This window comes from Glycine max, chromosome 1 (genome assembly GCF_000004515.6).
Source record: "Glycine max cultivar Williams 82 chromosome 1, Glycine_max_v4.0, whole genome shotgun sequence".
Lineage (NCBI taxonomy): Eukaryota > Viridiplantae > Streptophyta > Magnoliopsida > Fabales > Fabaceae > Glycine > Glycine max.
This window is the reverse complement of record NC_016088.4, coordinates 51,222,444-51,234,242: the sequence shown is the minus strand read 5'-3', so window position 1 is coordinate 51,234,242 and position 11,799 is coordinate 51,222,444. Positions and strand designations below refer to the sequence as shown.

The following is an 11,799-nucleotide window of genomic DNA, read 5'->3' as shown; positions in this document are numbered from 1 at the left end:
ACTTAGAACATGCAGAAAGATGTGCATTGAGTGAGTGAATGTGCCGCTGAATAAATCTCATCCATTCATTCCATTTTAAGCCATGTGTCATATGCTCATTAAATGAAATGAAAATGTCCATTTCTTTTGAGTAATACTGGAGAGGGATGACGTAAAAATTGGTTGAGCGAGAGATCAACACAGGTAAAATTTCATCTGCGTTTTAACTAACTTTTGACTAAATAAATTTATTTTTAATTGATACTTTTTAGGAAACTTAAATTATATTTCTTATTTATCATTATAACTTAAAATTAAACTTTCCATTAATAATTTTAATTATTCGATTTATCTGACTGTTTTCTATATTTAATTCACAGCCATTTGATTTTAGTTTTATAAAATCTCAAATTTTATCAGAAAATATGTTTTTGATACATGTGATTTGAGAATAAACTCACTTTAGTTATAATATTAATCCTACGCTGACTAACTATTTTCTCGACAATACACTATATTTTACAAAATTTCTTCATAAAACTCTAATTTTTATCCTTACTTTGACCTGTAAAACATGAGTTTACGTTCAAATAATTATTTCACAATTATTTGAGACTTATTCTAGTGTTAGGATCATTTGAATGAATTAGTTTGAAATTATGCTCGATTATCTTTCTTTCTATTAAGATTGAATATTGATGATGCAATAAAAAAGATCTTTTTAGTAATATCTAAAACATGAAATTCACAAAAGGATCATTATGAAAATAGAGATATAGGAGGTTGAAAAAGATAGATTCAATTTGATAGGCTCCAAAGAGGTGATATGATATCCTTGAGTACATTAATTCGAAAGAAAAGAAATCGACAATGATGAATCACATGTTCAGAATAGTCGTTACTAAACGATTAACAATTATTCAAAACAACGAAATAGTGTGAGACAAATGACGAAATCCAAAGGGATCAATTCGCGTTCAAAGACATGTCGAAATTAGTTTTTATAAATAGACAAGAATGTATAATTTTTATTTGGTTACGAACATTTGCATACTTCCTGTAAATCAATTCTTCCGCAACTGTGGCTTATTTGGTGTAATGGAAACATGTAGTTCTTGCTCATTTCTTTTATTTTCAATTTTGATTTTGATCTCCATTCTACTTTCTATAACTCATTCTCCTTTCTATAACTATCTATAACTCATTCTTCTTTTTATAACTCATTCTTTTTCCTATGACTCATTCTTTATTGATTTTGAATATTTAGCTAGTCTTATGTTATTGTGACCATGTTTATGTATTCGAAAATGTTTACAATTCAAGTATTATCTTGTATTTGTCAATAAAACTTGTTTGACATTTATACAAATTAACTATTGTAGTCCAAATACTTTTTTTATACTTAATACAAAATTTGTTATTGCAATAAGTTTCTGAAAAGATACACTGTTTGTTAAATTAAAAATCTAAAGATTGCTAGTTTTGAAAACAAAGAACTCTAAAAGTGTTTTGGTTTAGTGTAACTAGTTGTAAGATTAAACACTTATCTATTGATTTAAAGTTTCCAACCTAAAGCCAAAAATTCTGGATCAACACCTTACTATTAGTCTTTATAACAAAAAATTTAGTATTTTTAATTTCTATATCTTGTTAATAGTTTTAGTCTCTGTTATCAGTGATAATAATAACAATCAGTGAACTGATATTGGGAACCCATGACTTGTTATGTTACCTAAAAGTCTGACAAATTTAATGATGCCTAATTTTTTAAAAAAATTATATTTTTATTTTTTCATCTATTGAAATCAATTGATGAAATCTTTTCCTTTAACATTCACGTTAGGTGGACATACCCAACATGTTTTTGTTCCAAAATTTTATATTTTAATTGTGAGATACACCTTGAAAGAATGAGTGAACTTGGCGTGACGGAATTTAGGAGGAAAAAAGAACAAAAATCACTCCTATTGTTGCGGTCCAGTCAAAGGTTTTTGAAGGAACCTAGTGGGCCTAGCTTAATGGTGTGGTAAGGGTTAGTCTTCTCTCCATTAGGAGAGAAAGACAAAAAGGATCTCTACTCGTGTGAAAAAGGGGATATATGCATGTTGATAATAATCAACAATTATATTCCCCATTTGTGGTGTACCACATTGCCTTTTGGAAAAGCTATTATGTTGTTGTTTACGCTGAAATTTGGTAAACAATCGCTAGTCTAAGTTAATTGCTTGCGAGATCAACTAGTGAATCTCAGGAGCATGTCATTTGTGTGTTTGCGTTTAAATGTAAAGCTTTGAATGTTCATCATTGTAACAAACCTTTATTGGTTCTGAGGCTTGCAGAAAGCAAAATTATTTGAAAGAATCGAAATGCTGGAAGTAAATTGACAAGGGAAAGGTAAATTGCAGAATGTAAAGGAGCAACGAGTTCATTCGATCGAATGAACCATTTAAAAGACAGGAATTATAAAGTGAAACGTAAATTGCATTGCATTCGAAATGTAAAGTTTACAGAAACTTAAAATGGTTCACAATCATACATTCTCCTTGCGTACTCGTTTCTCTCTGCGCTTGGTACTTTGAGTGTATAAGGATTTGTAGAAATGATTTGCGACCCCGAAATCTGACTAAAAAACTGTTATATATAGACATTCGAAAATAAACTGCCCTACCGGTCGAACACTATCCTAACGCCAAGTGTCCTGCCACGTACACCTTGCATGCACATAACTGCTTCTTAGAACGGTTATCCACATTGCTCGAAGTCGAACTGATTTTGTGAAGTTTTGTCAGAAATTGCGCTAAGTCCAGAAATCTTGTTGCCTTGACTTCGACTCGACCATACGCCAGCTCGATTCGCCCAATGATTCGAAGCCCTCTTTCTTGTCTTAGCCTTATACTTCGTAAATACTTCCTTGAACCTGTGAATCCCTTTCAATAAACTCTTCTTTCTTTTGATTCGAACAGAATCTGACAAAATTCGTATTTAGAGCATATTTTTATCTCATCAAAAATATGGGCTAACAGTTGTCTGTCATACGTGACTAAATTACCTAATCTGAGAACATTCCCCGTGTGGAAGAACGTATTCGTCCACTCTTGGATGGACAACAATTCGATCACAAATGAAATGAAAATATATATATACTTCGATAAAGAAAGGAGAGGGAAAAAAAACAAAACGCCTTTTAGGCCCCTCCGAAACAAAATCACAAATTGAACTGCATCAAAGAAAAAAGGCCCCAGCCAGCAAATTAGGAAGGAGCAGAATCTGATGATTCCTAGGGACCGCAAAGCAACAGCAATTATGCTCCAAATAGCAACTTATCCGTTATATGTAGTATCTTGCAACCGAGATTATGCTCCACCACCTATGTTTTTGTTTCACAAACACCTTGGATTTATTTTAGAGTTAATTTTTCTAATATTTACACTTTTTTGGTGTAGAATATGCGATAAGATCCATTTTCGCTCTAAATATTCAAGACAACTAAATAACTTAAGATTTGAATTCAAAACATCCAGGCTTTCGGTGGTTACACTACTAAATAATTAAATATAATTTTTAAAGCAAATATTTTAAATATAATAATCTTATTATATATATGAAACCCATGGATTAGATGATAAGATAGTTTATTTTACAATATAGTATATTCTAATTAAATTCTGAATGTTATGTACATTTTAATATAGAATTTGTAAAAAAAATGAATATCCATATTAATTATATTTAACAATTTAAAATTGATTTTATTAAAATGAGTATCACTCAATTTAAAAGCAATTGGGCTTCCATATTAACAATAATCAACCGCAAACAATTAGCCATACGTGTATTTTTTTATTTTTATTTTTGCTGAATAACCATACATGTATCTTACACTAGAGATAATAATTTAAAACCTCTAAGTTAAAACAACCTTCTACCAAATTGATTTGTTTGATAGTAATATCTGCATTTTGTGTTGTAACCAACTTTACATTTGGAAAATATTTATGACCGTATTGTTTCAAGCCCCAAATGTCTGCATAAATAATGTTAAATGGATGTTCATAATTTGTTGTGCTTGTGGCAATAAGGTGATTTCAATTACTAATTGGAAAACTTCACATGGATCGTGAGCGGTTAATGGAATAAAATGTTTTTTTTGCATTGTATCAAGTTTAAGTTTGTTATGTGAGAGATAGCTAAATCTTAAAGGTATGCTTGCTTTAGGAAATAAAAAAAATAGTGATATAGGAATAAATAAAATTTAAGTTATTCGATAGAAAAGAAAATAAAAGGAAAAAAAAGATAAATTCTTTTTTTTTGTGTGTGTGGGAAAGTGAAATAAAAGAAATAAACAATATATGTATAAATTAATGTAAAAAAAGAATGAGATGTGAGAAAAATAAAGGTGTTTTTATCTATGTATTAAAAACGAGCTTTCTCTCTTTTCTTTTCTATCCAAAATTGGAAGGAAGATAAGACTGTGAGACCCATTCCATACCTACTTTGCAGCAAAACAACTATCAATAACGATATGGTTCATCATGCCTTCATCTATTTTAGGATGCTTATGTTATCAGATCCGCAGTGTTTTACGTATGCATTTAAAAAGTACACATGTTTAATTTTAATGATTTCTAATTATAATGTTTTCTGTAAATCCAATTTAATTTCACATTTTTAGTTAGTTTAATTTATATAATATCACTAGACGTTATGTAAAGGATAGAAACGAGTCCCACATAAATTTATTTTTTGACAAAAATTGGGCAGAAAAGAAAGGGAGTAAAACTATTTTTATGTATAAAGTAAAAATGTTTTTATTTATGTTACATCTCATATCTCATTTTTCATTTAGAATATTTATATCATTTTACACATGCACAGATATATTACCATCTCTCATTTTCTACACAACCAATAAGAGCAAAATAAATATTTTTATTTCCTTTCATTTTCTTTTCTATTAAACGACTTAAAAAATCACATTTTCTATTACTTTTCTTTCATTTTCCCTTCTTTCCTTGCACTTTCTTCTTTAAACCAAACTAGCCATAAAAATAATAACTAATATAATTTTTAATTGATTAATAATAAAAATCTTTATACTGATGCATAGTATGTAAAAATTAAATCCGATAATTAATTATTATATTTTCGAGTTGATGCTTGTAATCTTGAGGCAACGAAACCCGTTTGTTTTCATTTTCAACTGGCTAAAATCCTGTGTGACTTCATTAATCATGAAACATGTGTAATATGTTTGGCTGTCTTATGTTACTTTTAATCGTAATAGAAAATAATACGATCGAAATGCATGTGATGGCGATAACAGTACATAATTATTTTTTTAAAAAAAACTTTTTTTATAAATGAAATTAATTGTAACTAAATGAGTTAAGTAGAATTTTTATAATCATAATTCTTTTTTAATTTTAATTTACTCTTTAAAAAAACAAAAAAAAATAATATGTAGTTTTTCGCTTCCAGGTGAAAAAAACCTTTCAACATCATTTTATTAAATTAATTTTACTAAATTTTAAAACTAAAAACTATTTACTATTAAGCTTTTGGCCACTTCCTCATGTCAATGATGTCATGATAAAGTCATATTTGGCAACATATTTGAAAAAATATTTTTTATTTAAATTTTTTAAATGATAATTTTTTTTAAAAGAAAAATGTGAATCAATCAGACATAATAATACTCGTTGCCCATGGTGGGGGGAAAGAACAAAACGTCCCGTCGTGCAAATATCCTCCAGCCTATAAGACTCTTTGGTTTCCTCTTTGGCTCTTCCTACTTGCCAGAATAATAATTAAGTAATCACTAATTGACTATATGAATTAAAATTATAAAATCAAATAAAAAATTATTATATAATTTTTTGTAACCAAGAATATTATTTAAAAATTATAATTTTAAATTATTTTTATTTTTATTCAAAAATTAAATATTTTGCTAAAAATAAGAAATAGTGTAATACTAAATGGGTTAATAGATAATTTTTTTATTAAAGTATTAAAAATAAAAAATTTAACTATAATTATTGCATTATAAGCTTGACTACTATTTGTTCAGAAAAAAGCTTAATTACTATTTTAAGCAACGTTTGAAAATATTTAAAATTAATAAAATAAGTTCATTTATTAAGTATAATAAACTAATATGATAAAGCTTATGATGAATACATCTATTAAGTTATTGATATTTTTTATATATACCTAAGAATCAAACATGTAATTAAGAAAATTTATCATATTCATACACCACGTTCACGATTGAGTTAAACTACTTGATTATTATTTGTTGATATAAAATATCTACTAACATTATTAATTATTAAAATATAACAAAATTTGTCTTACCACTTTTAATTTTTAGTGAAATCTTTCCTCCGATCACCCATTTTTTATCCCTCTAAATTTAGTTTGAAAGAACCAAGTTTAATTCTACTGAACCCAATATCTTAGTTATAATATAGAGTGTTTAGATTAAAATAGTGTTTCCATATCATTACTTATGATTAAAATATATAACTAAAGCAATCTTAGATATGCTAGCCAGCTAGGGTAATTAAGAATGGATAGTTTCTTTTGAAGGAAAAGAATATGGATAGTTCACCAAACAGACAGCTTTCCGCATGAAGAAAGTTCAGTGATAGAGAAGAAACGTCAAAACTAGTTAAGAGGGCAATACCATATAAAGACCCATCAAAATAAGTTCCCCTCAGGGAACGCAAAAGCCCGTTCTTCTTACTTCGCATTAATATCTCATACATTCCCCAAATTACTCTCTAACGTCGATAAAGGGAGGGATTTAAACGTTGAAGGGTCATGACCACAAGTCTAGAAATGCATTAAAACCCATTACATCATCTTCACTCAAAAGGCTAAACCGGAGATTCAGGGGCCGCATCTGATCGAGGTGGACACTAAATAGTAAATAGAGACTCCTCAAAATGGTGCCGTAGATGCTCGACATAGGGTGCCCTTCTTCTTTTGCTCACTGACTGCGGCTTCATACAACTGCAATCACATAGTATAATAGGGACAATCACCTTTTACTAGTAGTGCAATATCAAAACACACACACACACACAGTTACTGTTACCAAAAGAATGAACTACTGTTATCAAGTATGTGCAGTTACCAATAATTAACTATCTTCGCGGGATAACAACAACACGAGTTATTTTATTTGGGTGTTGATATTTCCACACTCAAGTTTCAAATACTTAAATAGAAAATCTTATATTCTCTTAATCTCTCTCATCCCGTTAAATCATATCACCTATCATACTTATATTTCTTTCTTTTCTCTTTCAACTCTCTTATATTTCTTTCTTTTCTCTGTCAACTCTCTCGATATATGTTAACAAGCTTTGATTGTCAAAATATCTTTTTTTCTTTATTTTCATAGTATGTTTTCAAGATATTTTCTTTACTCCTTTTCAAAAACAGTTATATATATAAAAATCTTACTATTATTTTTGTTATTTATTTCTCTTCCTGATATTATTAGTTGCATTGTCCTTCAATTATATTTATTTTTTACGAGATCGCATGGGGACATATGCTTGAGCAGAGTAGAAACATTATGAACACTGAACTCTCTCAAAGTAGTTACATACCCAAGAGTAGAGACTTAAACTCAAAATTATAAACTACAACAACGCCCTGTTAATTGATTAGTTCACACGTTTAGTGATCCTTCCATTTTATTAATTTCTATTATTCTCCTGAATAGAAATGTAATTTCTCGAACCATAATTATACCTGTTGTTGCTGTCTTTTGAGCCTTGCGTTCTCTTCCTTTAAGTGCTCAACTTCAAGCTCCAGTTCATTCGTGTAAGCCTGAAGAAACCAAAAAGCGAGACATGTTAAGCATTGTTTTTTCATTAAAAAAAAAACGAAAATGATATAAACTGCATAACATAACCCGATTACATATATGTTTCATTCCGTCAACACTCAACAGCGATGTTTATATATACATATATATATATATATATATATATACAATTTTTTGTTTTCCAGTGACATCCTTTTTTGGAGACAATTTTATTCAACACACGTGGAAACATGAAAGATGACAGAGTTAACTAGTCAATGTGGTTTGTTTTGATGTTGCTATGATACAGAAATAGGAAGCGAGATAGATACTATTCCTGTTTTCTAGCACGCGATCGTGCAGCGGACTCGCGATTCTTGATCATGCGCTTATTTCTTCTGTCGCCTATGGTGCTGCAATGGTCAGCAGGTTGAGCAAATCTTTTGTTGGAGGGTGGAGGAGGGAGTGAGGAGGGGTGTTCGAAACGGAAGTGGTGGTGATGAGGGAGAGAGCTCAAGCTGAGAGTGACGAGAGGTGGGGCAGGAGAGGCAGGGGAGAAAAGAGAATTAGCGGCGGTTTCTGAAGAGGCAGAGGAAAGTAAGGTGGTGTTTGGTGGGTCAATGGTGGTGAAGGGTCGAGCCAGAAAGTCTTGAAACATAACGCCTTCGACGTTGGGGCGAGTACTAATGGTGCTTTGCTCATTTAAGGTAGCCAGGTTAATGTCTTTCCACACCTCTTCCATGGTGAATGGGAAAGGGAAGTGAGAGGGGGGGGGGGGCAAGGGGAGTGGAGTACCGTTACACTATCATTGCTTTGCTTGCTTAATATTTTCCAACCCTCTGTGCACTTGTGTGAGTGGTCATATCTCACTCTCCACACGTGACACACGCGTGAGCCAGAAACCCTAACCTCACTCTGCTCCCACCCCGTTAAGGAATGCTTTGGTTGCGGGGAGAAGTTATCACTCAGGGACACATTTTTTAAAAGTAACCTGGGTTTTATACTTATTTTTTTATATTTTAATTTAAATATTTTTTTCTTTCACACAATTAAACCTACCATAAGAAATCATTTGGTAGAGCTGAATGAGAGTTGAAAATAGATAGAAATCTTTCACACAACTAAATATACCATAAAGAATCATTTGGTTGAGGTGAAAGAGACTAAAAAATACATGAAATCAACAATAAAATTTTGTGAAATTTATACTTTTACTTTTTACTTTAATTTAAAAGATATACTAAGGATTGATTCGTTTAAAATCTACACTTTTATATTTTATTTTTAATTCAAAACTTTCATCTCAATTTATTTTCATTCTATTTTTTTCACTCTACCCAATGGACCATAAATTAATTATAATAAACTTATTTTTCTCAATTTCATCGACTTTACCCTTACTTCTTTTGTCCTTAATTATAAGATTCAAATTAAATATGATGTTTTTCTTTAATAAGACTTAATTCCTATTGTTTCTCACATTAAGTATTTACAAACTATAATACCTCTACTTAATGGTAGTGATAACACAATTAATTAAAAGAGACAAAAGTGTTCATATCTAAAAAGAATATTAATGACATGGGTAAAAGTGTGATGTGATGACAAATTGGTCCTTAAAAGATAAAAAATATAAATTTAGTATCTAAATATGCAAAAAAGTGAGACATATTAATTCAGTGTTAAATTTGTAAGATCATTTTTTCGTTAAGTTGTAATGTTTGAGGGTTAATTTGATATTATATTTTTCAAGGATAAGTTTAGCATTAAGTTGTAAAGTTTAGAGATCAATTTATCATTAAATTATTTGTAAGACTAATTTGTTACACTTTGCATATTCAAAGACTAAATTTAAATTTTTCATATTTAAATGACTATTTTGTCAGTGTCTCGCACTTTCAAAGATGAATTTAAATATTTACCCAATATATAAATATAAGATAAATTTATTATTATCATTTAAATTAATAACTTTCTTTATATAATCCTAATCAATTAAATAATTGAATCTTATAATAAAACTAATAAAATATTTAATTGTGATTGTATTGATGTGACAATAAAGAAATTAATATCATGTATGTATATATATAATATGTCACATCAACATATCATCAATTAGATATTATATCATTAATTTTTGTTTAAAAAATTGACAATAAATTAATGGTGAATCAACGTTACTAAATTTTAAAAGGTTAAGAATCAAATGTATAATAATATTTATTTTTTGAATGACCAAAATTGTCCAATTACAAAACAATAGAAATAAAAAAAATGAAGACTTTTTAAATTATTAAGGGCTTAACCTTTAATGATGTCATCAATAAAGTTTTGGAATGCTTAATTGATGATAGATCCCAATTTCATATTTTATTTGTTTATTTTGGTTGTGCAGATCCGCAAAGTCATAGAAAGGACAAGGCAGAAATCACAATGGGTTAATGTCGGTAAGTTGTAGGATTATAGTGTGCTAAGTCATTGATTTACAATGAGTTTAGCCTTTGGTAATTTGTTTTAATTACAATGGACTGAGTCCATAGTAATTCCCTTAATGGGATCTAGACACAAACAAAATGCATGAATGATAATGGGTTTAACCTTTGGAAATTTGTTTAAATTATAACAGTAGGTACTTTTATTAAGAGTGTTGAACTATGAAAATGGTTGGATTAAAGTGTAATATATATACCAAATACTATTATTAGGATTCCATTATTAACTTAATTAGTTTGTGAAATTCATGAACTGTGAAATGTATTAGATAATAGTAGTTAATTATCTATTTTTCTTAAAACATTTTTTGGGTATCAAACATAATCTTATGTCATAATTTATTGCCTCTAATAAAAAAAATAGCAATAGAGCTAAGGAAATGAAGTTTTTCATCATGTATCTCGTCTTTTGGTATGAATAATTGATAATTAACAATTGTCTCAATTGGCAATTTATAGTTGAAAAAGAATACTATCATAAACAATTAATTGCGTAAGAATGAAGTATATGTATTGCGCCTTGTGCAGCTAATATGCATGTTTCACAATATAGTGTTTGGTTTCACATTTCTTTGCCAGTTAAGAACTGGTTGAGTGAGAAACAATTATTTACTGTGTGCATTAAGACGAGGAAGGATCGGCAGTAGCTAATGATGTTGCACTGCCGTCTGAAAATAAACAAAATTAACTAATAAATTAAATGAAAACTTTAGGAGTTTAAGGCTGAAATTTTATAAATTAATTGATTTAATTAAAAGAATTGGATAAAATTAACTGATAAGACAATTGATAAATGTTAAAACAACATATATAATATTTTTAATATTTTAATTTATTTTTAATAACTTATTATTTTAAAAAATAGGATAATAATTTTTTAAAGTTTGTATCATAAAAGAATGATAAAAATTTGGTGATTTTACTCATATTATTTAAAATCAATATTTTACTGAACTGACATTGTTTTAAATTATTATTTTTTTAAAAAAATAGAATTAAATTAAATTATGTTTTAAAATAATTTTTTAATATTTAAAAATTTATAAAATTAATATAATTCAAAGAATTTTTAACCTTGACAAACAATGTAACAATAATAATTAACAAGTTGGTTGTCGTATGCTGGTAAAAATGTTAAAATAAGTAAAATAATATTAAAATTGAATAAAAGAATAATAGAAGAAAAATTAAAATAAATTAGTGACCAGATAAAATTGAAAAAAAAATAGTAACAAACAAGTATTTTATAAAAACAAGTTAAATTATTAAAATAAATTTGTGTACTAAACCAGATTAATTTGATAAAAAAATAGTTTATAAATTATTCAAAGAAAATTATAAACTAATAAAAAAACTTTTAAACAATCCAAAAAAAACGTACACTTAGTCCTAGCACGATTTGTACGAATCTGTTGAAATCAACTTTCGAAAAAAATAAAAGAAAGGCTGATGTTAATCCACTTGTTGAGCCACGAGAAGAGCCGTTCCATAATGTTTTAAGGA

The 11,799-nt window shown here is 28.5% G+C and overlaps 1 protein-coding gene across 1 annotated transcript; it reads right to left on the bottom strand.

Annotated features, from left to right (window-relative positions):
- Positions 1–6,541: 6,541 nt before the first annotated feature.
- Positions 6,542–8,745, bottom strand: LOC102660922 (protein FD). The gene is made up of 3 exons (XM_006573479.2): positions 8,139–8,745; positions 7,747–7,824; positions 6,542–6,996 (listed from the first exon to the last, which is right to left on the bottom strand). The coding sequence occupies exons 1-3, from the start codon at positions 8,541–8,543 to the stop codon at positions 6,925–6,927; spliced, it is 555 nt and encodes a 184-aa protein (XP_006573542.2). The 5' UTR covers positions 8,544–8,745; the 3' UTR covers positions 6,542–6,924.
- Positions 8,746–11,799: the final 3,054 nt, after the last annotated feature.